We start from the raw sequence: 26539 nt of genomic DNA, 5'->3' as shown, positions 1-26539 counted from the left end.
TGTATGCTTTTGTAAAATATATATATGTACATCTTAATGGATTACACTACTAAATAAAAATAAATCAATTAGATTATTGTGTCCAGTTGTCGGGCTTGGTGTAATATCTTCTTCTGATGTCCTACTAGAGTTATCCCCATATCCGACAGCTGTTGAGCTGTTAACCTAGAGATCTGGGGGCGGGGAGGGGTGGTTAAAGAAACAGTGATAACGGTTATTATCTTGAATCTTTAGAGCGCTTCCAGACTACATATATGTATGATATGTAGATAAATCTCACCTGTTGAGCGTTCACTAAATTAGCCTCTTTAAAATGCTGACAGTATCTTGACATTTTAATATTCTCCAACCATAAGTCTGTGCTTATGAATATGTTCTGTCCGCGTTGTGTATCCAAAATATGAGCCCCGTCTGTTTCCGGTGAGTTGCGAGTTGTAAGCAATGACTGCGGTTGTCTCGCTAAGTTGTCAAGCGTCGAAACGATGCTGGCAAATGTGGGACGATGTGTTCGCTGTTTTTGCCAGCAATCCAACATCAACTGATAAAGTGCTTCTGGACAGTCCATTGGAGCTGGTAGGCGATAGCCCTTTTCAATGCTCTTAATTACATCCTACGTAAACGATAAGCAACTTTGTAAGTACACAGCATTGTGGGACACAAATATTCGGAGTTTGTTTACCTGATTTGACCAGTTCCAGTATGGACGTTCACCATAAGACATGACCTCCCATAAAACTACGCCGTAAGACCAAACATCCGACGCGGATGTGAATTTTCTAAATGCAATTGCTTCTGGAGCAGTCCAACGTACTGGGATTTTACCGCCCTGAAATATTTCATGCGATGAATAGTGAAAAATATCTTTTTTTTATATACAGTAGCGGACAGTGAAATGTGGACAGTCAAAAATAAGTGATTTTTTTCTGTTGTATAAAGTGAAAAGGCCTTATAAAAGGCTAACGAAACACATTAAAACATTGAACCCAAAAGTTCTTGCTTTTAAACGAATCCTTAAATCCAAAAGTATTCACTTTGGTATTCAAAATTTTTCTTTTATTACGTTTAATTCTATGTAATGAATTTGTTAAATATTTCTTCGAACCTCCTCGGTGTTTTCGGACTAGGTCTTAGGTCGTAGCTCTAGCTCTCTTAGCCGTTGACTCGGCTATTGATGCTGATCAAGAATATATATACTTTATGGGGTCGGAAACGATTCTTTCTGGAAAGTTACACAAATCCACTTTTACCACAAATCTAATATACCCCAATACTCATTTTGAGTATCGGGTAAAACGTCCCCAGAATATACTGCTGTCTCCTTGCATTACCGTTCGTTTAAGGAACTAACTTATATACCGTTCTCCGACGTGGCGACGATCATTCGTCCTACTTTCCCAACAAACCTCGTTTCTTTTAGATCAATTATAAACATTACGTATCTCCAAACATTTAAAGTGCTATTATCGGTACCTACTGATTGAATAAACTGCCTTCTAATATCTTATGCCATTTTGAACCGATTATAGATGCTGCAATGTTTAAGAATACGATCCTACTTTGATAATTCTTTGGGGTGGTCCTCCTCCTATTTCCTGAGAGCGGTGGTCGCTTTACCGAAACGCGTATTCGAAATTGTGTATAAAATCCCCAAGTTTGGGGATAATAGGGCCAAAACTAATGTTTTCTAACCCCAATTTCAATATAGCTGCCCTATCGGCTTCAGTAATTTTTGCATTTTTCACATACATTTGTTTTGTTTGAACTTCTTGTTGTTTTGTATGCAAAAGAGACGTTAACTAACAGCTAATAAATGTATCTACACAATAAAAATGTTTCCCGACTGGCTTTTAAGTTTTTGAATACACGTGATCGGTTTAAAGTTAGATAACATGAGTGAAAGACTGTCGGAATATGTATGTAATTATGTATATAAGCTGTACTGGTGTACTAGCTGTACTAACCCGTGTTGTGTACGCATCACTTGCATTTTCAATTTCTCGTGATAAACCAAAGTCCGCAATTTTGCAAATCAATTGGGCATTAACGAGAACATTACGGGCCGCCAAGTCTCTGTGTACATAATTCATATCACTAAGATAGGACATTCCACTGGCTATCCCACGGAGCATTACAATAAGCTGAAGCGTTTGGAATTTGCCGTCATTCACTCGCAAGAATGTATCCAAGCTGCCGTTTTCCATGTACTCAGTTATTATCATAACCGGATTGGAGCGAGTAACTACTCCTTGTAGGTAGATTACATTCGGATGATCAAACTGGCCCATTATTGAAGCTTCCGTCAAAAAATCACAACGCGCTTTTTCCGAAGATCCTATGGAAAATTAATTTAGATTCATAAATCCGTTTTGGGAAAGAGATCGTTTTAATGTTTAGTCTTATCAATCTAGCATAAGGGACCGGCTTTTTTGGGTCCATTCATTTAAACTTTTATCAAAGACTAAATGGGCATCCCATAGTCCCAGTTTAAAGAATGCACAGCTTTTGTTGGAACACACCCATATTTATTGCATTACAATATATTACAATCCTTACCTGGTTTTAAAGTCTTTATTGCCACATCAATGTCCTGCACAAAGTTGGGAGGTATCTTCAAACGACCACGGCATACATCACCGAATTCTCCACCTCCTACATAGGAGTAAAAAATTTAAAAGAAACCAAAGGAAAAGTTTGACAAAAAACTGACCAATAATTGCCTCTATAGTTATGTAATTGGCATCAATTTCGCGTGCAAACTCCCGTATCGCCTGATTAGGATCCTCATATGTATGAGGATCGACGTAGCTCCGACTGTTGCCAAACAGTGGCGTTGTCACTGGAAAAACAGATGGCAAGCAAATCGTTGTACAAGTGAGAGCGTATAGAGAGTGAGCGCATAGTTTCAAAATATATTAATAAAGCCAATATACTCATATGGCAGGTTGAAGATGAAGTTATTAATGGTATAAAAGATCTGGAAAACATGCGAGTTAAGCCAAAAACCATTAAATCAGAATCAGTTTTAGCACAACCCAAACACATATGTATGTATGTATGCAAAAAATATACCGTTTGAATGAAGAGTCTTGACAATTGGAGTTGTATCCATAGAATTAACTAAAAATAAATTTAAAAATATTACATATATTCAATAAAAATATTTGTTCTGAAAATCATTATAAAACTATAGTAGCGTTGGTCCGATTTTTAGTTAAGTGTCCGTGAGCGAATGCAAGGTAAATGAAAGTTGAAACATTGAATTATGAAGACATACGTATAGTACACAGATCAGATGTTTTTTTTTTTACCGTGTAGGATAAATATATATATATTTGCAAATATATAGTTTAATTTATGAGTCAAATCACTTACTATATGTCACAACCAGTCCTTTAAAGAGAGATCAGTTTTAATAAGGATTAGAGGAGGCGGATATTAATATATGTATGTTTAAGGTTTCATTTTAAATAGTCATGATTCTATTAAAAAAAAAACAATGTTCTCCCTTGCTCAAAAACTATAATAACAATAACCAAAAACGAGTTTATTTGCAGTATGCTGATGAATTTTTCCCTATTCCCTATTACTGCTCCTGCGTTCCTTTTAAAATGTCATTTGGCTATGCGATCTTCGGCTTTCTTCCCTGCCTTTAACTTCACCTGATTTGAAATTTTTCGATAGCGTATTTTGTATGTTTGTTATGTATGTACACATACATATATAAAATTATCTTGATTGTCTTGACAAACCAAAACTGGATCTTTTTACCAAAAGCTTCTGGGGCAGTCATACAAGTGGTCTCTATTGATCGGTGCAAATATAAATATGTGTACAATTTCGTTGATATAGCTTTTAACTTTAAAGTGAGATACTGGTTTGGATTGAAGCTAATGGAAAGATTAGATGGATTCGTCTTGTCATCCGAATCAAGAATATAATATAATATGCTTAATGGATGCAAGCAAGAAATTCTGTAAGTTAAATTCTATACAATGGTATACCAAGTTCTCCTTACAATTAATTGATTGACTTAGATTTATCTTTTGATCTAAATATAAGAGTACGTGGCTCTCAATAAAAACACACACATACTTTTTTTTCGATTTTATTTTATAAATTAATTGAAACTCAGCTAATTTAACCAATTGGCATATAGTTTCATTATTTTGTATCTGAAATCCTATAAAAATAAGCAAAAGATTAGTTTTTCGATGTTTTTATAGCCATGTTTCCCTTTACTATTTTCTCTTATTAGAAAGATAATTCGAAATAAAAGTTTTTTTTTTGAGGAAATGTTAGCTGATTTATGGAAGAATCTGAGGTAATAAAGTATAAAAAAAACATGGAAAAGAAACGACTAAAAACAACTGTGGAAAATTTTTAGTTGTCTATCTTCTTTCTACATCAAAAGCGCACGAATTTACGCTCGCGACCCGCGGAAATGCTCATATGTATGTATATTTCTATGTACATATATACTACATATAGTTAATGTAGTAGTAGTTAATGGGGTGCAAATTACCTTCATTGCTGGCGTAGTCCATTGGTAAAGGCAAATGATTTGTAGACTTCTTATCGAGTTCATCTTGATGCTTAGATCGCATAAAGTAGACGGTGGCAACAATAAAAATAACCAGAAAAAGCACGCCCGTCACAATTGCACCAGCTATGAATCGTATTTGGACAGAATCGTCATAAACTGTGATTTTCATGCATAGAGGTAGTTGTAGTATTATAAACGTTGATAATGGAATAGAATTTGTAAACCTACCAGAGCTCACGGACTGAAGCGTTTGGGCATAGATCATATTACTATAAGAACCGAAGCCATTGATGGTTTTACAGCGAACTTGAAAGCCATAATCTGTACTTTCCATCAGTCCTTCGATGTGTGCCTTTGTGTCCTTTGTATTTAAGGCTGTTTTATTAATGGAATCTAATTCAAGCTTGGGAAACCACCGCACTTCATAAAACTCCAAAGGAGCATCGTTTTGCAGAGGCTTGTCCCACTCAAGATCGGCATCTTTACTGGTTATAGCTAAGATTCTTAAATTAAACACGGTTGAAAGTAGAGCAGATTCAGTTGTAAAAATTATTTCCGCGTGCTCTGTCTTTATTTCGTTTAAATCAAGCGGATTGCTTGCAGTAGATGCGTTTGCAAAGGAAATTTCATTGTTGGCTGTGGTTTCGTTCGAATGTAGACTGGAGTCAATAAGGTATGATATGCCATTAGTGGCGTGAATCTGCACCGTATATGTCGTCACAGGATCGAGATTAGTAAGAGTGATTTTTGTTTCGTTAAATGTGTCTGTTGACGGGTTAAACATTACATTTGCGTTGCACATGCTGCAGCGTATCTTGTAGACAATATCGCTACGGTAGCTATGAAGCTGGCCTTCGACTAGCTGCGATTCATTCCTGGCTGGAGCACTCCATGATATTATTGCGCTTGTTTGGTCCACAAACAGCAAAGTAAGGTTTGTAGGTGCAGCTGGCGGACTATAGCAAGGCATGTGACGCCCATCCCGAGGATGTCTATAGTATCCTGGCAAGCACTTACAAAAGGGCGACCCAGTTTTTGATGAATTGGAGTTAGGCGGGCACGGCGTACATTTTCGAACCTCAGGCGATTTAAATGTGCCAACGGGACATTCTGAAAAAAGGAAAACACACAATATATATTATAAAAATTAACGTATGTGGATCCCTTGACAGAACTTTAATATTTGCAATGTATAATGGCATAAATGCAACAAACTTCTCTTCGAAATCAAATCGAACAAATAATTTTTCCACTGCTTAGTTTAGGAAATATTAGCAGTCAAAATTGAAATTTTTATGGTAGGTATTTTTCAACTTTAAAGGAACAGGACACAGGAAGGACTACCCCAAACATGTATATGGGAAAAATGAGTACAACGAAATGATAATGATATTTAGTCTAAGTAAAACTCTTGAACGGCTTGACCGATTTGGATATTTTTTTTCTTTTTTAGTTACTAAACTCGAGGGAACTGCCGTAAACCGCAAATAAATCAGTCAGCATATTTAAGTATTGAGTAGACGACGATTGGGCTGCCTTTCGAGCCCGCAGCTTTTGCTATTTTCAGGGTTACCAGGTCAAAATCGCCATTTCCATTTAAAAGTTTGTAATTTTTCGGCCAAAACATGATTCAAAAATCATGGATTACTAATAAATTAAAGATTCACCTTTGGTGAAAAATGGAATTGACACATGAAAATACCGTTACAATTTTCGACTATTGTCTAAAAATTTTTTACTATTGCAAGATGGTCTTGCGTTATAGTGTCTAACGTCAGATAAAGGCACCTCTGTAAATTAGTGAGACAAGCATAAATTCAATATTTCATGAAAATTTGACCGACAAAAAAATACGTTTTGACATCATAACAAGTGACGAATCATAGATTTATATATATGATATCGTCTCATATGAATAAATTTATTATTCGTCACCTGTTATGGGTGACGATATGAGTGTTCCTAGCCGAGCTAACTCTGATCTGACAAAAGTTATTCGGGGTCAAAGCATTTCAAACCAAAAGCCTGCTTTTTCGGAAAGAGTGTTCATGCAGCACTGGTTCCTCTGAGTGGAACACAACCATTTGTTTGCCAGAAGTCATTGCAGAATCGAGGCAAACCAACCTGTGCCATCTCACACACATTGGTCCACTACACATAAGAACTTTTACATATGTCTGCCCGGGAGTACCAGTATGGCCAGAATGGCTTATACATACATATGCACATAGATATTTATTATATTTATGTCAAATGTATATACGTATCAAATTATATGAATACTGACCTGTACATGTTTTATTTACATCGTTTGGTTCGTACCCGACCTTGCAACGGCAGCCGCCTGTAAGAATAGTCCATTTTCCATCACCCTTGCAAAGGTATGTGGGTGGTTCATAAGGCTCAGCGTTTTCTACACACGTTCCATTCTGCTTTTCGATAATAGTTATCTCTTTACCCGTAGGCGTTTCGTTGAAGTGAGCAAAGTTTTCAGTGACAGCCGGACAGGTAATGTAATAGACCTTCACTGCAAGGACGCTTATGCACGCACCTTGATCTCTAAAGGCAAAATAAACGCCCTTTTTATTCACGGCTATGCTCTTCACTTCTGTATTGATATCAACATCGGAGTTCTGATTGAATCGGCCCTCTCCAGCAGCGATACGAGCAATAAGCCTGTAGCTATCAGTTTGCCACGGCGGAGGCTCGCGAGTTGCAGCATCAAACTCGTAAAAGAGTAAACTAAATGTTTCTTTGCAAGACAAAGCATTTCCTGAAAAATGTATGATTATATAAATGTTGATTGAATATGTTAAACTTGTGTTTTACCTGGAAATAGGGAACAGTCTCGTATTGTGAATTGTATTTCAATATAAAGCCTATTGGCTGGTCCTCGATCAATAAACGGAGACCACAGCCAGTTGTTGACATTGTGATATGCAACATCACACACAACATAGCTCCTCCAGTTAATGTCTTTAACAAAGTCTGTAAATGATTCTTCTACCCACTATTATAGGTGTTGTAGAGGAACAAAAATACAAAAATTTGAGCATTCTCGAATATATGTTATATGTATGTACCATACTGAAAATATTATAGAATATTTGATAAGTTACTCTCAGACATAAGCCTTAGATTTAACTGTGACAAGCATAGGATATATTAAAAAAAAAAAGTACAGACGAGTATGTATTTGTTATATAAATATTATTTTTATTACGTACGCCGGGAGTTTGGGCTTGTGGACCATACGGATATCGTGTCCATTCCAGAGTAGCTTCTCTGGTCGTGTCTAACAGAACAACTGAAATTATTGGTTAATTTGAATCCAATTGTAGCAGTACTTAGGTACTCAACTAAATACATACCCTGATCTGCGTATGTAAATCTTAAATTGCATTGAATTGCAATAAGCCAACTTATGCATAATAACGACAATCTTGCAATATGTCGAGATCCATTGTGCATTGGTTTCGGTATCGGAACGAGCGTAGACGGTACTAATGTATTAATTTTGTGAAATTGAATTTGTAAGGAAGCCAATTTACTCATGGAAGATATTGTGTTACGGGTGCCGGTGCAATCATTTTTACGTTCTCGTTTATGGACACTAAAGTACGTTGATGGCATTTTGAATCTTCGAGGTTTTTCTCAGTTTTTATTTCGATTTCTTACATACATATAAGAAATAATCACAAGTCATTCAAGTTCCATGGCAGGCTATGGGGGGCGACAAATTTTTCAACTTTTAATCTTTGCGTTTCATTTGAAGAACGTCAGTGAGTTCCAGTTCCAGGACATACTCCCATGCATATACACATGTGTATATACATATGTATGTATGTGCATATGCTAGCGTTTACTTTTGTGTGCGCGTTGCATTGATACCGATACCTGCATTTCTGATGCACAAGCACTCACACACACACACACACTTATTAATTGTATGTATGCTGTAGAATTGGGAGGACGCTATTGCTGATTTTCGATGTGTTTTGGGTGTTTTTGATGGGAATTTGCTTTACATCAGTGTAACACTCGAGTCGTTTTATTTCAGTTAAGTAGTTCTATACACATTCGATTTACTGCTACATTTCAGGATTTCGTTTAACGAACCATACACATATACATACATGCATTCGTATACACACACATTTTCAGTCGTCCGCGTTCGAATTTAAATATTGGCCCATATTCTGAGTTACGATGGGCGTTCAACAACGAAAGTAAAGTAACAACATTTGTTTAATGCGGCGACGAGACATTACATAGATTAGATTTATTAATATTATTTATTTATTCTGTATTCGACATGCGCCTGCGTATCGATGATTTGGTGTTAGTTGATAATATCGATGGTTTCGCTACTATTCATGATACTCAGTGCTGCCATTTTAGCTTATTTTAAGCTGACTTTGCTTATTTTAAAACCGAATAGCTTGAAAAATATTTGAAATGCTTATTTAATAGTTCATTTAGCTTATTTTGGCTTAAAATATTTAGTAAAAAAATTTGTTTTTGATTTTATTGTAATATTTCTTAATTTTTAGCGACAGAACTGATCAAAATCATATTTCTTGTTCGTATTTTGGTACATCATCTAATTTTGTGCATAAATGTATAGTAATTTTTCGTTGATACATTTTAGTCACACTACAGTATTGCACATGTTTGCACATTCACATAAAAAATGCCGAAACGTCTTATAATCAAAATTTCCACAATTTCTGGTTAAATTTGGCTGAATTTAAGGAGTGTACGCAATGTGCCAACTGACCCCACAAAATCGTACTGCAGCTTTTATAAAGCAAAAATTGGGGCCAAGTTGTGCGAATTACGGCAGCATTCTGTTGAATAAAAATTACTTTGAATACAAATTAAAAAAGAAACGTTTATCGACACAATTAAAGTATTCTGTAAACTTTTAATAGCACGGTTTTATTATATGTTCTTCTTTCTTGATCGTCGTATTCGAATGAATGTGTGTCGGCATATCGATAAGAGGACAAGTATCGATATATCGATTATTTCTTATAATACTATCGATGAGTAAATCTTAAACTAATATTCAAATCTTATAAACTAATATTAATATCTTACATTCGGGCAACCTGACTACAGATCGCCCACGATCTACACACTAAGGCATACAGTTGGTTTGCGTCAACAGTCCTCAATGTCGACAACCTCATAACGATCATTATCCAATACTCTATTGATCCTGTACGGTCCTCGATACTTTGGTGCGAACTTCTTATTGATCCCCAGTGTTGTGTCCACATGCCGGACTGCTACATAGTCACCAGGTTCATACTTTAATGGGGCTCTATGTTTATGGGCACACATCTTCTCATTTCTTTTCTGCGACAACCGTATGCTCTCAATTGCTATTTCTCTTATAGTTTCCAACTCTCTAAGTTCTGACACTAACTTCTCCTCTAGGTATTCGGTTAATTCATCTACAACGGGTCCTTTCTGGGGTATTCCAAATAACAATGTGCTAGGTGTCAAAATAATCAAAATAATTACTTAAGGCATCCTTCGCTTCCCGCGTGCTGGTACTATTAACCGGGAACAATTTGACAAACTTAGTGAATGCATCTATTACCACAAGGAGGTGTTTTCGCCACCTATTTCCCAATCTACTTCCTACTGCACTTGATTCTCCACACTCAATCGCAGGGCTCTGCACGGTACTACAACGCTCTCTACTGATATTTAATTCTCTACACTTAATCACAGGGTTCTCTACGGTACCTCTATGCTCACTATCAGGGTTGTCTCTACTTACACTATTCCTTGTATATTGCTCTCTACTCTCATCTTTTTCTAAATTAGACTTTTCTAAACCGTATTTGACTCTATGACCATCCTCTAACATATTCGTCACTTGATCTTGTCTGCTCAGCGCATCAGCGTGGGCCATACTGGCCCCAGGTCTGTGCATACGGGAGTAATCATAGTTCTCTAACTCTAGGGACCACCGTGCTATCTTAGGACTAATTGACTTTCTGGTTAACGTCTGTACTAACGAATTACAATCCGTGATTATTTTGAAGGACCTATGCTCCAAATATGCTCTAAAACGCCTCAATGCATAAATTATAGCCAATGTCTCTAGTTCGAAACTATGATAACGTGATTCTCTTTCTGTTGTTTTGCCGGAATAATAGGACACAGCATCTTCCCATCATCTTGTCTTTGCATCAATATTGCGCCATAACCGTATGAACTTGCGTCTGTATGTAATTCCGTTTCTCTATTTGGGCTAAAAATGGCTAATACCGGAGGATTTGCCAACTGCACCAAGGGCTTAGCTGTCGTCGCAAATGACAACATGAAACGTCGAAAATACGAAAAGAATCCCAAGCATGATGGCAGTGCTTTTACATTTTGAGGGACTGGGTATTTTTTCAAGGCCTCAATATGGGAATCACTAGGAACTATTCCGTTTTGATTAACTTTATACCCCAGGAAATCGATGTTTCGATTGACAAACCTACACTTTTTTAGATTTATCTCTAAATTTTGTTCGCTAAACCGAATGCATAGTCTTTTTAATATATCCATGTGTTCTTCAACTGTTTTAGTCGCTACTAATATATCATCCATGTACAATGGTTACAATGCTTTTGTTCCTAATAAAGTCTCTCAAGAGCTCCGAAATAAATCTCTGAAAAATAGCGGATCCATTTTTTAACCCAAAGGGCATTCTTATGTACTCATACTGTCCTTGCGGTGTCACAAACGATGTATACGGAACTGATTTTTCTTCTACGCCTATTTGATGATACCCACTTTTCAAATCTATAATGGAAAAACAGCACTTGTTTTCTAAAAACTCAAGACAGTCCTCAATAAGGGGCAATGGGAAATTATCTTTAACAATTCGTTTGTTCAGACCACGGTAATCGACACACATGCGAAGTTCTCCTGATTTTGTTTTTACTAGGACCAACGGGGAAGCATAAGGAGACTCAGTATGACGGATTACTTTCTTTTCTAATAGATCATCCACTATTTCAGCTACTTTCTCTCTCTCATGGTAGGATAAACGACGCGGAGTACAATGAAATGGTGTTGTTTCTGTTACACGAATTTGCATCAGATTTTTGATTTTTCTTCTACGCCTATTTGATGATACCCACTTTTCAAATCTATAATGGAAAAACAGCACTTTTTTTCTAAAAACTCAAGACAGTCCTCAATAAGGGGCAATGGGAAATTATCTTTAACAATTCGTTTGTTCAGACCACGGTAATCGACACACATGCGAAGTTCTCCTGATTTTTTTTTACTAGGACCAACGGGGAAGCATAAGGAGACTCAGTATGACGGATTACTTTCTTTTCTAATAGATCATCTACTATTTCAGCTACTTTCTCTCTCTCATGGTAGGATAAGTTCCTCTTCATCAATCTCTACCGACGCACAAAAGTTACTGAATTCGTCGCCTTGATTCATATTCTCGATGGCCATTTTGTCATTTCTTGAGTTTTCTTGTGTCTGATTTTTAAATGGATTGGAACGTTTGATTAGCTCGCTTCTTTCTGATTGATTACCATCTAACTTATCATATAGTCTTATGCTAATATTATTTTTACGTTCGGTGAATAAAGACGCGCAGGTTAAACTAATAGCTTTTTGCTTTAACGAACTTAATGGTGTGTGTTGCTTCGCATTGATATTTTTCTTATGAACTAATTTTACTTCAATAACTTTAAGGGCATCGCGTCCCAACAATACCGGCAAAGGCAGCATGTTATCATCTACGATGTTTAATAAAACGATATATTTCATTGTGCAAAATTCAATATGACACTGAAATTTTCCCCATATGGGAATTGGTTGTCCTCCTAGTCCATAGTATTTCCTAACTTCATTATAAGCTTCAACTATAGCCGACTTTGGTATCAAAGACTTATGAATAAAACTTACAGGGCTACCTGTATCAAATAGACTAAAAATACTGACGCCTCTTTGTTCACCAAACGGAAGTCATTAAGTGATTAACTGGACAGCCGCTAAATCGTCGTTGTTTTTTTTCTGGTCGCTCCTCATCTTGAACTGCAGCTACCCTGGTGGCCATCTTTCGTTTCGGGCACTGCGAATATAGGTGGCTGGTACTCCAACAGTTAATACATGCCCTATCCGGTCTCTTTGGCTGACTGCATTCCTTCATAACGTGCCCAAATTGCCGACAGTTGTAGCAACGCATTGCGCTATCACCTTGCTGCTGCCCTACTGCCATACTCACATTTAGTTTTCCCTTTGTCATACCTTCGCTACGAATTGCTACGACGCCAGGAGCTCTTCTGACCTTATCATAGGTGACCATCTTGTCACGCAACTCGTTGAGTGTGCTGCAATATAGCATGGATGCTGCCATGCCCGTCTTGTCCTGCAGTCCCTCTACGATGAATTTGACCACATCGCTCGTGGCCATGTCTGCTTGCGACGCTATGCTGCACATTGCGACGAAATATTGCAATGCGCTTTCATTATTTGCAATTTTCCGTGCCTCCAGTCGCTTTCCAATGTCCCACGCTGTCACTTTCTGCTCAAAGACGTTGAGCAATTCTGCTCGCATCAATTGCCAAGTCAAAGGCGCCACATGGTCGATGTACGCCTTCGCCGATCCGCCTAGCAGCCGCTTCGCTACTATCCAGCATTTGGACTCGGAGACACCATGGAAATTCATAATGTCCTCAAAGTTACTTATCCAACTGGTTACAGCCTGGTCGTCATCTCCAGAAAATGGACGCATCAACGCCCCAATGTGTGTCAAGTCGATGCAATCTCTCGGCGTTTCCAACTCCATAGCTTCTTTCTCCGTTTTCAATATGCTTAATTTGAGATCAGCTAAGCGCTTGCGAGAAACGTACAATTGTTCCAACTGCTGCAAACGGCGCGATTCTTCTTCGTATTCATCTGATCGCATGGTCAATTTCGAACAAGCGTTGTCTTGTCGCGGCATGAATGCTTCTCGAGCCTTCTGCACATTTTCACCATATTCTTCTGGCGCCGCTTTTACTGCGTGTTGTGCACTACGGTTGTCTCTATCTATCTCGCGCTCAACCGGGACTGCAAAAATGTGTTTTGAAAAGTGCAGTGGTGTCAACCGAAAAACTTGAAGATCCCTTTAGCCAACTCATTACAAAAGGTTCTGGTTAAGTGGGTGTTATTGTAACTGACAATGCGCATGCCATAGTTAAGGCATGTGACATTCTGAGGGCTGAGAAGGTGGAAGCGCATGGTTACCCTTTTTAAAAGTAGCACGATCGCATATAAAAAGTTCAAGATTCAAATGTTGGCAGGCAGGTCTGCTTTTTTTTGGTTTTGATATTTGAAGATCGCTCAGCAATCAGCCTTGCCACCATATAAGATACCCGATATAAAAAACAATTATTTATTTAACTTAGCTTGAACTCGAATTTCTACAAGATCTGCGTATTTTAGGGACTCCTTGCTATTGGACTGTGTTTAAAGCAAGGATTAAGTAAAAAAGTTCAACAAAATGTACAAGAAAATGATCGGTAACAGAGCGGTAAATTAACTTTATTGTGAAATTGAGCCGATTTTGTGATTGCCATTTTGAAATAATAATCACACACGGAATAGCCGTGAAACATCGGTTGTTTTTGGGAGTACCCTGTGCCAACTGGATTTACCGTCATTTGAAGCCACTGTAGGCAGACGCACAAGGCACTTTTGCTCAAACAACAGTAGCATAAACAAACGAGTATCGTTCCAATTGCTCAATTTATAGATTCCGTTGAATAATTCTAGCCAACTAAAACCTTTAGTTTTGCCCACGTAATTTTATACAGTTGAAGAAACAATTTTATACTTTACTGGCTAGTTTTTTGTCCTTGCTTTTATTGTATTTTGACTAAAACAAGGTTTAAACAAGGGCAGAAGTGGGTGGGGCGAAATTTGGAGATATACGTTTTATAGTGAGATCTAACAGGAGTGCGGATACTAAATTTGGTTACTCTAGCCTTAATAGTCTCTGAGATTTGTGGATGCCCCACATTTTCGTCCTTTGCGGGGGCGGAAGGGGGTGTGGCGAAATTTGGACACGAAACGGTCAAGGTCCGATATCACAGGAGTGTGGATACCAAATTTGGTTGCTCTAGCTCTTATGGGTTCTGAGATCCTTGAACTCATAGTTTGCAATTGGCAAAACCGACCATGAAACCTGTGTGTTAGAGAGAGACAGAGCGAGAAAGAATGAAATTGTTTTCTGGTTCAGATTTTGCACTCTAGAAGATATAGTCATCTTCTACGATTCTGCGTTTTTAGTTTTCTCGTATCGTCGAAATTGTGGATGCCACAGATTTTCGTCCTTTGTGGGGGCGGAAGTGGGCGATCAAGATCATATGTGTATGTACATATACATATTAATAGATCGGGCGCTGCGTAGCCACTGCAAATAGATTTCTTCCTTTTGGCTATAAAAATGATCCGATCTGATCCAGATTCAGCAACCAGATAGATATGGTCATTCTCTATGATTGTACGTTTTTAGTTTTCTCGTATCTTTGAAATTGTGGATGCGACCGATTTTCTCCCTTTGTGGGGGCGGAAGTGGGCAGGGCAATGTTTTGAAACATTCTCGTAACAGTGACATATCACAGAAGTCCGGATATAAAATCTTGTTGCTCTAGCTTTTATAGACTTGGAGCACTAGGCACTGATAGGAACGGACGGACGGCTCAAGGCAGACAATGCTCAATCGACTCGGAAACGATTCCTTCTGGACGTTACACACATCCATTTTCACCACAAATCTAATATACCCCAATACTCATTTTGAGTAGCGGGTATAAAAATTTTTACATCACGACGGGGATTGCAACCCCGGTTGCAAAGTAAAACTTGTAATATAGTTTTACAAGAGGGATGAAAAAGTAAAGAAATTGTCAAGAAGACCAGGTAGGAAAGGAGAAATTGGTATAAATAGAGCTGAAATTTGCAAGAATTCTTACCAGTTCTTACTCTAAACATAATGTAACAACATGTTCCACCAAAGGAATTTACCATTTGTGTACCACTCGAGAGGGGCATTCCCATGACCTGGATAGTGGACAGATCAGCTTGATCCCAAACCTCCAGCATTATGGGAATGCTCCTTTCGTCATGATTTTCGACTGAAGATTTTCGTGGCAAGAAGTGGAAGGTGCTAGCGATAGCAAACATTAACTTGGATGGAAGAAATTTCCATTTCCTCCGCCTGAAGCTGGTAATATTCATTAGACTGAATATTTGTTTGCCTTCTAATCACTAATTCGCAGGTCTTGGGATCGTAGAAGGTCATGGGCAGTGATGCAATAGACTCGGTGTGTCGTATGTGCTGCACAACATGGATATGGCCCGCGACTGATAGCCATCATCATCCTGTACATCCTCAGCTTCACAGCCAACGACTGGCAGCATACTACATATCCACCGGTGCTTGAGGACACCACTGATCCCGACAACATCACACGGGACCGGCTTACCAGGGAGGTGGCAGAGGTGCAACGCTTGGTTAAACGGGTTTGCTCCTACCCGGGGACGACACCTTTCACCACCTTGTGCAGTCTGAACGGCACGAACCTGGAGCTGTGCGGGTCGGTGATTGTTCGGGTTAAGCGGGTGATTTAATATATGGACGTTGTGCCTGCATATCGGCAGGAATATGAGAGACAACCCTATAGATTCATTCAAGCCAAAGCTGATAAAAAATTTGAATTGGCAGGAATTCAAAATTTTAAATGTAGATTTCTCATGTATTTAATTAATTATTATTTATTTATTTAATAATTATTAATTTTTTAATTAATTATGGCAGGTAACGGTCGTGACAGAATGTCCGGATGTGTAGTGTTAAAATTCTCCAATAATTCTCCAGCTTTCGGCTATTAAAATGGCATAGCCTGAATGGTTTACCATCCAAGAGCCAATTTTTGCCGAAGAACCTTCTGAATCTGCTCCAGCTCCTGAATATGGCATCAAGTACATTTCCCGGTGGGTTCACTCTTTCAATGGTTGAAAAATGCAGTTCCATTTAAAAGTGGTATAGAGGTAGGGTATAGAAACTTCCATACAGATTGGCGCACTAAATAATGGCCTAATTAGAAGTTTTTGGCTGTCTTGCTCTCTTCAAATCGGTTAAGGCTCTCTTTCTCGCCCTTTTTCAATTGGTAGCAACAATAAGTCTCATTCAATATTTGGAAGCGGTAAGTCAAAGTAAATATGGAGCCTCTGAATGCGATACGGAGTGTAGATAATGGAAAAATTAGAAAGCCACTTCTCTACCGAAGATGATGGATTCGTACAATAATTCCGTAGGTATAGATATAATTCAGCTTCCATTGCGGAGCTAGCGAGTAAAATAGCGCATATTCACGGCGAGACACACACCGGATACACTCTGATGATTGACCATCGATGATTCCGATCTAGAGCTGTGCTAGGCGCAGTCAATTCTAGACACATCCCCGAGAACTTTGTACATATTTCTACATTAATTACCCAGTTACGCACAAAATCCAATCCGCCTTAAATAAAATAATTAAAATTGAAAATTATTCTAAGGTGTCCAGGTGACGGGATTTTATTAGTTTCTTATTTAATTAAAAGACCACTTTAATCGAATGAAACCACGGCTAGATTCTGAGATTCGAATGACGGGCTGGACACCAATGAATGATAACTGACAAAATCTCGCCGCCGCATGTTAACAAACACAAAATAGTGTTACCGTAGATCACGCACTTCTGGTCACACCTGCCCAGAGCGAAATATATAAAAGATGAAAATCAGCTGCGCCAGCGCCTGAATTCAATCAATAAATCAATAATATTTAACTGCAATTAACATACCAGCTCATGTTTTATCTACAGAATCGCGTCGATCCGGACCTCGATGTATAAATGTGCATTTCTCACGTTGTCATTTAGAACGTGATCCATATTTTGAAGCCACGATTTATTTCATGCAAGTTTGTAAATGCTAAAGTCTGTAAGTAATCTTACTTACATAAATATACATATGTGTGAGTGAAAGCTTGAGTGCATAGTATGTTCATAGGTAGTTAAGATATTTAAAATTTCGGTATGAGTTTTGGGTATAAGTTGTATCCAAATTACTTGTCATGTTGCAATGGACGTGTATAACTTTTTAAAGTCGCAAAATGCTTTGTCATGTATGTATTCAGTGGCAGATTCCACCAACCTAAATTTTAATGCCATCATCAAATTACTTGCTATTGTAAAGCTACATGCAATACCATACCTATTTACATGTGTACATATGTATGTACATCCAACGGGTTTGGTTTCCTCTCATGCATATGCTTTTGGTTCGTGTGCGACTTTTCGAATACATATGTATGTATGTATGTAGATACTCGTATATTATATTCCCATATATTCATTCCTGTTAGGTGAATTTATTAAGTGAAATGTAAACAAATCGTGAACTCCTGCTGAGAAACCAAATTACATATAGCACCTGACCCCATCCCCATACATTCTTGACCATCACCAATAAATAACCAAACATGTCCGTGTATGAATATTATAGCTAAAGCACCAAATTGTTATGGTTTGTGTGAATGTATGTATGTACATACTTGTGTGATGCCCACGCAGTATACATACATATGTACGTACATATGTATGTGGTTTTTTAAATGTTTACCATGTCTTCGGCCCACTTCGGCACCGGATAATTAGTACAAAAATTTCAGAATAAAGAAAACAAGTTCCTGCTCCAAGAGATACCAGGTACTTGCAGAGCGCGCTCTCCTCTCTCCGTCTAAATTGAAATAAAACCCATATCAAAAAAAAAAGAAAATGGATAACCTTTCATTCCCAAATATGAGGTGTTAAATATTGAGTTTGGTTATAGCATCTAAATTAAATGAAATTAAATTTCTGAAAGACAGTTTGTCTTGCGACAAACAGAAGGTCGACTCCACTCAGCTGATCAGTTATTTCAATAATCAATTATGATCAAAATGTTTTTGATTAATTATCAGAGGTAATATGCATTTGCATTTTGCTTTACTTTACTAATGTTTCAATCCATCAAGTCAATATTAATTTACCTTCGATTTAGATCGTATTTTGAAGAAGCGAATAGCAGTGCATACATATATATATATATATACATACAGTGGTGCTCATACACTTAAGCCACAAGAACTACACCAAGAATTTAAGCGAATATCAAGAAAAGTTTTTATTTTACAGCTCCCATTTTTGTCTCAAATTAGTTCTATATGTCAGTGTTTTAATACAACAACAACCAAGTTATGAAAATATATAGTCAGCGAAATAATTAAAAAATCTGAAATCATCTCCAAAATATCCTGCTCATATACTTAAGCCACCTCAAAAAAAATCGTTAAAAAAGTTTAAATTTGCCCAGTATTCCTAGTATTTTTAATAAAACTACTTTAATATTTTGTAGGATGACCTTTCTGCTTAAGAAAAGTGGAGCAACGCCTTGGTATTGAATCTACAGGACGTGCCCACTGTTGATGGGTGATTTTCCTCCATTCTTCCTGTAAAATTCGGCACAAATCCTTTAATTGCTGTTTTTTTTGGGCAATGACTTGGTTTAGAATTCTCCACAAGTTCTCTATAGGGTTCTGGTCGGAACTCTGCGGAGACCATTACAAAACATTGGTTCCCTCTTGGTTAAGCCACGACTTGACTATCCTGCAGCAATGTATCGGGTCGTTGTCCTGTTAAAATATACGGGCAAGTGGCAAATTATCGGCATGTTCTCCAGATAATGTGTTACTCAGAATGTCTCTCTACATTTCGGCATTCATAATACCTTGAATCTTCACCAGGGGACCTAAGCCCGATGCTGTCCATCATGAATGTTAAAAAGCGCCTTCAATTCGCCACAGTGCATACCCACCAAGGTCCTAATTATACCCGATACTCAAAATGAGTATTGGGGTATATTAGATTTGTGGTAAAAGTGTATGTGTGTAACGTCCAGAAGGAATCGTTTCCGACCTCATAAGGTATATATATTCTTGATCAGCATCAATAGCCGAGTCGATTGAGCCATGTCTGTCTGTCCGTTTGTCCGTCTGTCCGTCCGTCCGTCTGTCCGTCCCCTTCAGCGCCTAATGCTCAAAGACTATAAGAGCTAGAGCAACGATGTTTTGGATCCAGACTTCTGTGATATGTCACTGCTCCAAAAATATTTCAAAACTTTGCCCCGCCCACTTCCGCCCCCACAAAGGGCGAAAATCTGTGGCATCCACAATTTCGACGATACGAGAAAACTAAAAACGCAGAATCGTAGAAGATGCCTATATCTTCTAGAGTGCAAAATCTGAACCAGATCGTATAATTATTACAGCCAGAATCACGAAAACAATTTCACTCTTTCTCGCTCTGTCTCACTCTAACACACAGGTTTCATGGTCGGTTTTGCCAATTGCAAAATATGAGTTCAAGGATCTCAGAACCCATAAGAGCTAGAGCAACCAAATTTGGTATCCACACTCCTGTGGTATCCGCCCCCGCAAAGGACGAAAATCTGAGGCAACCACAAATCTCAGAGACTATTAAGGCTAGAGTAACCAAATTTGGTACACACACTCCTTTAAGATGTCACTATAAAACGTATATCTCAGAATTTCGCCCCAACCCCATCCGCCCCCACAAGGGACGAAAATCTGTTGCATCCACAATATTGCAGATTCGAGAAAACTAAAAACGCAGAATCATAGAGAATGACTATATCTATCCGGTTGCTGAATTTGGATCAGATCAGATACTTTTTGTAGCCAAAAGGAACAAATCAATTTGCATTGGCTATGCAGCGCCCGACGTCACGCTCAGACTGATTTTCTGTCTCTCTCGCACGCATTCTTTGTCGTGTCGTTTAATATTAGCGGCGTCTGCCGGAGGAGAGCCATACTGACTTAGTATCGGGTATAACTGTAGAGTTGCGGTGTCCGCAGCAACTCACAACGTTCCCCCTCGTTTTTGAAATATGATTGTTTGGATCGAAAAATCCAAGTTTAATGTCTTTAGAAGTGATGGTAAACTATATGTACGACGTCCACCCAACAAATAATTAACTCCAGAATACACAAAGAAGACCGTTATGGAGGAATGGAGGAAAATCACCCCTCAACAGTGGGCACGTCCTGTAGATTCAATACCAAGGCGTTGCTCCACTTTTCTTAAGCAGAAAGGTCATCCTACAAAATATTAAAGTAGTTCTATTAAAAATACTAGGAATACTGGGGAAATTTAAACTTTTTTAACCATTTTTTTTGAGGTGGCTTAAGTATATGAGGAGGATATTTTGGAGATGATTTCAGATTTTTTATTTATTTCGCTGACTATATATTTTCATAACTTGGTTGTTGTTGTATTAAAACACTGACATATAGAACTAATTTGAGACAAAAAATGGGAGCTGTAAAATAAAAACTTTTCTTGATATTCGCTTAAATTCTTGGTGTAGTTCTTGTGGCTTAAGTGTATGAGCACCACTGTATGTATATGTATATATGTACATATATATATGTATATATATATATATATATATATATATATGTATATGTATGTATATGTATATACATATATATGTACATATACATATCATATAGCACCACAACACAATCAGCTGAATATAACCTTTGGCTCAGAGCCTACTGTTCAGGCGTTTATTGCGACCAGAAACAAAAAAAACAACCGTTAGTGCTTGTAGAAATATATTTGTGCCGCTTTTGCTGATAAGATGCTTGTCTCATTGAAAATGTTTTTAGAAATGTAAGCAAAGTCTGTACGAAATCTGTTGATGGGGCGACGACAACTATGAGCCACACTTGCACACATTGACGATTGACGGTAGACTAGACGGTTCGGTTACATTGAAAAGCAAAGTTAATTCCTTCGAAGTGATGCCACTATTTGGCAAGAAGGATTCCGGCAAGAAGGCCAAGTCAAAGGATATGAAGGAGTTAAGCAAACAAGTGTCAATTGAGGAGAAGTACAATCTTCATGGTCTTTTGGGGACGTGAGTACCAATATTTTTTATTTCACTGCATTATTGTTGCTAATTGTTAATATATGGGTTATCGTCTTCTCAACCATAGCGGTGCCTTTTCCGAAGTGCGACTGGCAGAGAGCAAGGATACTCCTGGCGATCATTTCGCTGTTAAAATAATCGACAAGAAAGCTCTGAAGGGAAAGGAAGAATCTCTGGAAAATGAAATACGTGTTCTGAGAAGGTAAGCCGCAGATCAAATAAAGTTGTTAAATTGTTAGTCAAGTGTCCATCAATCCAGTATTCCCCACAATGAAAGGAATTAATTCAAGAATTATAAATGAAGCTTAAATTGGTAACTTTTGTAGTCACATACTATTTCTGATACAATGTCTGAGCGCTTAAGTTATTTTCTTTTTTTTGCATAATAATAAGATATACTTTATAGTTATTTTTGCTTTAAAAGTTTATTATATTTAGTTTTATTTCTTACATACATATAACAAAGTTCTGATCCTAAATTTACTTTATATATGCAAAAAAAAGGAATAACTCAAAACAACAAGACTGATATTGTTGGTCGGTCGGTAGGTAGTACATTTAATAAAGATTGACATTTTCAAATATATTTCGACTCGTGGTGGATCTCAAGATCTCGTTTTTATTAAAAAGTGGCACCTTCAACAATCATTAGAGTTCTAAAACCTTCTATCTTCAACATTAAAATATACATATGTATAAATATTTTCTAGCCATTTTTCCGTTTATGTTTCCCTTTTCCTTTCCAATTTAAATTGAGTTTGTAACTCTCCGCTCTATAGCAACTCCATTGTCTGTAGGTTCCTAAATGGATATACCTGAACCAGCTAATATTCGTATATTTTTTTTATTTTCTTCGCTTAGTTGTATTATTTGTATTGTTTTTAAACACTTTCTGGTTGTTTGCTTAATTTGCTTTCTTTTCATGTAGGTTCAGTGCAAATCATTTCGATGCCAACTGTCCGAATGGAACGCGGTGAGTTCATACCCCGATCCCACACTGAACTACATGCATATGACATGCAAATGTATGTAGTACATACATACATATGTATGTACACTACTCGTCATCAAGTTAACACACCCCCTCGCGTTTGCAGTTTTGGCTTAATTCTAAATAACTAGAATCTAGTTTATAATTTTGTGAATAATTTGTTATACGAGTGACCAAAAGAGGCTTAAATACCTCTTCATTTGGTCATCGGGCTTTTTATACCCGATACTCAAAATGAGTATTGGGGTATATTAGATTTGTGGTGAAAGTGGATGTGTGTAACGTCCAGAAGGAATCGTTTCCGACCCCATAAAGTATATATATTCTTGATCAGCATCAATAGCCGAGTCGATTGAGCCATGTCTGTCTGTCCGTCTGTCCGTCCGTCCGTCTGTCCGTCCCCTTCAGCGCCTAATGCTCAAAGACTATAAGAGCTAGAGCAACGATGTTTTGGATCCAGACTTCTGTGATATGTCACTGCTCCAAAAATATTTCAAAACTTTGCCCCGCCCACTTCCGCCCCCACAAAGGGCGAAAATCTGTGGCATCCACAATTTCGACGATACGAGAAAACTAAAAACGCAGAATCGTAGAAGATGACTATATCTTCTAGAGTGCAAAATCTGAACCAGATCGTATAATTATTACAGCCAGAATCACGAAAACAATTTCACTCTTTCTCGCTCTGTCTCACTCTAACACACAGGTTTCATGGTCGGTTTTGCCAATTGCAAAATATGAGTTCAAGGATCTCAGAACCTATAAAAGCCAGAGTAACCAAATTTGGTATCCACACTCCTGTGATATCGGACCTTGACCGTTTCATGTCCAAATGTCGCCACACCCCCTTCCGCCCCCGCAAAGGACGAAAATCTGAGGCAACCACAAATCTCAGAGACTATTAAGGCTAGAGTAACCAAATTTGGTACACACACTCCTTTAAGATGTCACTATAAAACGTATATCTCAGAATTTCGCCCCACCCCCATCCGCCCCCACAAAGGACGAAAATCTGTTGCCGGAGGAGAGCCATACTGACTTAGTATCGGGTATAACCGTAGAGTTGCGGTGTCCGCAGCAACTCACAACGTTCCCCCTCGTTTACCTTTTGAGATATGAATTTATTCATACGGGATCGTAGATCCTTTTCGCAAGCAACTTTTATAAACTTGCAATATAATTTAAAGAAAAAGGTGACCAAGCACTCTTGATGCCTTTAATAAATTCTTCTTTGTTAGATTATTGTTTGCCAGGCTCGTAAACATTGCGAACTAGCTAGCCACACGCTTTCTATAATATTGATGTCGGGTGAGTAAGGTGGCCACTGTAGTAATCTAACATTTTCGTCATCAATCCATGAATTAACCACACGCACCGTGTGGATCGGAGCATTGTCATACTTGTTATCAAAGCCGAAGCTCGTATTAGTCATAGTAGTAGATGGCTCCCCACACCATCACACCTCCCTCCCGACTATAAAGACAATCTAATTGGGGCTCTTCCTTCCCAAGATCATGGAAATAGTAATTGTATCCGTTTTCGTCGGTTTAAATTACATTTATTTTCATCCAAAAAGACTACGTAGCGTTAATCAAAATTCACATTTTTCAAAGACACATTTTTTTAAAAATTAGAATCGCTATTTTTTTTGTTACTTGAAGTCTCTTCAAGGGCGTGTGTGCGCTATCCCGATGACGAGCAGTGTATGTGTCATGTATATGCACATATGTATATGCACATGTTATACTATATCAAGATGCTTAAGTGAGTTATAGAACATTGGCAAGATGATGAAGATTGAATTGAAAATGCAGTTCGGGGGAATATCAATATTGATTTACACTTTGAATGAATTTGAATGCTTGCGTCGTAGCTTTATTAATCGCACCGCATTCATCAAACACATAATGACCGTTCAACATGCATGTAAATACCTACATATAAAGTTTTTTAAAATCTATTTGTAGATTAACTCACCCCAACATTGTGCAACTCCTGGAAACGTACGAGGACAAGTCGAAGGTGTACCTAGTTATGGAATTGTATGTTTCTAATATCTTACCTTTGTTGTATGCATATGTACATATATGTATGTATTTTCTTCAACTTGGACTTTCTATAGGGTGACTGGCGGCGAGCTCTTTGATCGTATTGTGGAAAAAGGTTCGTATACGGAAAGGGATGCCTCTCATCTTATACGACAGATTCTAGAGGCTGTAGATTATATGCATGAACAGGGAGTTGTGCATCGGGATCTTAAGGTAATAAACAACCCCATTTGCAATCAATTTTTTTTTAAATTATTCTAATAATTCTTTCACTTTATGTACAATAGTATAAAAGATCGGATAAAAACTTGTCTTCTCTTAGTTGTTTCCCTATTAAAATTCATTTTCATTTAGATCTGCTCAAAATAGAATTTGCTTTTCAGCCGGAAAACTTACTTTACTACAGTCCTGAAGATGACAGCAAAATAATGATTAGCGATTTTGGTCTATCAAAAATGGAGGACTCTGGCATTATGGCTACAGCATGTGGAACGCCGGGATATGTTGCTCCAGAGGTCCTGGCCCAAAAACCATATGGAAAAGCCGTTGACGTATGGAGTATTGGAGTAATATCATACATTCTATTGTGTGGCTATCCCCCGTTTTATGATGAAAATGATGCAAATCTTTTTGCTCAAATATTAAAAGGTCCTCTTCAATTAATTATACTATACTTAGATATGGACTACACGTAAACATGTCCACTAAAAAACATTTACATTTTAGGTGAATTCGAATTCGATTCCCCTTACTGGGACGAGATAAGCGAGTCGGCCAAGCAGTTTATTAAAAACTTAATGTGCGTCACCGTCGAAAAGCGATTTACTTGCAAACAAGCTTTGGCTCATCCTTGGTAAGTGTTAACACCTGAATTAACAGGAAAATGGTTCTTTGCTTAAAGCGATTAATATTAAAACATTTCTTCACAAAACTGTAATCTATGCGGCGAAGTAAATATTTTCTTTTTCGTTAATAAAGGATCTCTGGAAATGAGGCCAGTAGCAAGAACATTCACGGAACTGTTTCTGAACAATTGAAGAAGAACTTTGCTAAGTCCCGTTGGAAGGTGCGTTCAGCTATATAGAAAATTCGTTTGGCGCTCATACAATTAATTCAATTGTTTTTATAGCAAGCATACTATGCGGCCACAGTGATCCGACAAATGCAGCGAATGGCACTTAGCAGCAATAGCAGTGCAACAACTGATGCCACTAACAATGACGGTAGCCGAAAGGACTCATCCAATCCAACGGTAGCCACTGTGCCGTCTGTGTCGACCGACGAGTCAGCATCGCAATCAACACATTGTAATATAGCAGGTTCTAGTGAGCCACCACAGGCACAAAGCCAGCCAGGTCAGGACTATCACCAAAGAACAAGTCAACCGAATTAAGATTCAAGATTTTGCCAGACCAGCATATGCTTATATTTCATTGCACAACCATTGCTGACGTCCTATTTACTAGAATTGCGACGCGACAGATTAAAACATTAATATTAAGCCACAGAAATTATTCCACTTATATGTGGAGCGATTAGTTAGATTGTTTTTGTACTGCGATAAATGATGAGGTATTTTGATTTGAACATCGGATATTGAGAAACCAAATAAAATAACACATTGATTTTGGCCAAGTATCACATTTAACCCAATTTAACTTATAAACTGTAATTGGAAATTACATATACGTGCATGCATATGTGCATATACATAGGTATGTGTGTCTCTATACAGGCGTTATGAACATGTTTAGAATACAATAAACCACTTATTGATATCAACAATTTCTCTCTGAATAACAAGATTAGCTGAAGCTAATATTGAGTGCAATATAAATACATAAGCATAATTTTTTTCAATGTTTCAACAACTCTCATGTTTTAAAAAAGTAT

The 26539-nt window shown here is 37.8% G+C and overlaps 2 protein-coding genes across 7 annotated transcripts; one reads left to right on the top strand and one right to left on the bottom strand.

The window, feature by feature from the left end:
• Nucleotides 1–18: 18 nt before the first annotated feature.
• Nucleotides 19–8769, bottom strand: LOC6601987 (ephrin type-B receptor 1-B). 5 transcript variants are annotated; one of them, XM_026991062.1, is made up of 15 exons: nucleotides 8441–8769; nucleotides 7915–8266; nucleotides 7771–7850; nucleotides 7373–7553; nucleotides 6831–7316; nucleotides 4772–5653; nucleotides 4523–4699; nucleotides 3373–3390; nucleotides 3070–3117; nucleotides 2708–2836; nucleotides 2554–2649; nucleotides 1962–2332; nucleotides 680–826; nucleotides 281–610; nucleotides 19–173 (listed from the first exon to the last, which is right to left on the bottom strand). In XM_026991062.1, the coding sequence occupies exons 2-15, from the start codon at nucleotides 8174–8176 to the stop codon at nucleotides 69–71; spliced, it is 3312 nt and encodes a 1103-aa protein (XP_026846863.1). In that variant the 5' UTR covers nucleotides 8177–8266; nucleotides 8441–8769; the 3' UTR covers nucleotides 19–68. The 5 variants fall into 5 exon arrangements, with proteins under 5 accessions (XP_026846863.1, XP_026846862.1, XP_002027064.1 ...); XM_026991061.1 differs by having other exon boundaries at nucleotides 8680–8769; XM_002027028.2 differs by lacking the exon at nucleotides 3373–3390 and having other exon boundaries at nucleotides 7915–8769.
• An 8714-nt stretch (nucleotides 8770–17483) lies between these two features.
• Nucleotides 17484–26294, top strand: LOC6601985 (calcium/calmodulin-dependent protein kinase type 1). Of its 2 annotated transcripts, XM_002027026.2 has the most exons (10): nucleotides 17484–17554; nucleotides 21345–21595; nucleotides 21675–21809; nucleotides 22536–22580; nucleotides 24566–24640; nucleotides 24721–24859; nucleotides 25030–25294; nucleotides 25373–25499; nucleotides 25625–25712; nucleotides 25776–26294. In XM_002027026.2, exons 2-10 carry the CDS (start codon nucleotides 21480–21482, stop codon nucleotides 26037–26039), a joined length of 1254 nt encoding a protein of 417 aa, XP_002027062.1. In that variant the 5' UTR covers nucleotides 17484–17554; nucleotides 21345–21479; the 3' UTR covers nucleotides 26040–26294. The 2 variants fall into 2 exon arrangements, with proteins under 2 accessions (XP_002027062.1, XP_026846866.1); XM_026991065.1 differs by lacking the exon at nucleotides 22536–22580.
• The last annotated feature ends 245 nt before the right edge of the window (nucleotides 26295–26539 follow it).

The sequence above is a fragment of the Drosophila persimilis genome, unplaced genomic scaffold, assembly GCF_003286085.1.
Source record: "Drosophila persimilis strain 14011-0111.01,24,50 unplaced genomic scaffold, DperRS2 tig00000652-arrow-arrow-pilon, whole genome shotgun sequence".
Taxonomy (NCBI): Eukaryota; Metazoa; Arthropoda; class Insecta; order Diptera; family Drosophilidae; genus Drosophila; species Drosophila persimilis.
The sequence above is the reverse complement of the archived record's forward strand: the minus strand, read 5'-3'. Positions and strand labels throughout refer to the sequence as shown.

Bases quoted from the DNA above. Each gene is read 5' to 3' on its own strand.
- LOC6601985 (XM_002027026.2), top strand. From the start codon at position 21,480: ATGCCACTATTTGGCAAGAAGGATTCCGGCAAGAAGGCCAAGTCAAAG. The intron at 21,596-21,674 runs GTGAGTACCAAT...TCTCAACCATAG, and splicing joins CTTCATGGTCTTTTGGGGAC to CGGTGCCTTTTCCGAAGTGC. The intron at 24,860-25,029 runs GTAATAAACAAC...TTTGCTTTTCAG, and splicing joins TTGTGCATCGGGATCTTAAG to CCGGAAAACTTACTTTACTA.
- LOC6601987 (XM_026991062.1), bottom strand. From the start codon at position 8,176: ATGCCATCAACGTACTTTAGTGTCCATAAACGAGAACGTAAAAATGAT. The intron at 2,837-3,069 runs GTATATTTTTTG...CTGTTTTTCCAG, and splicing joins CAAGACTCTTCATTCAAACG to TGACAACGCCACTGTTTGGC. The intron at 611-679 runs GTAAACAAACTC...TCGTTTACGTAG, and splicing joins ACTGGAACTGGTCAAATCAG to GATGTAATTAAGAGCATTGA.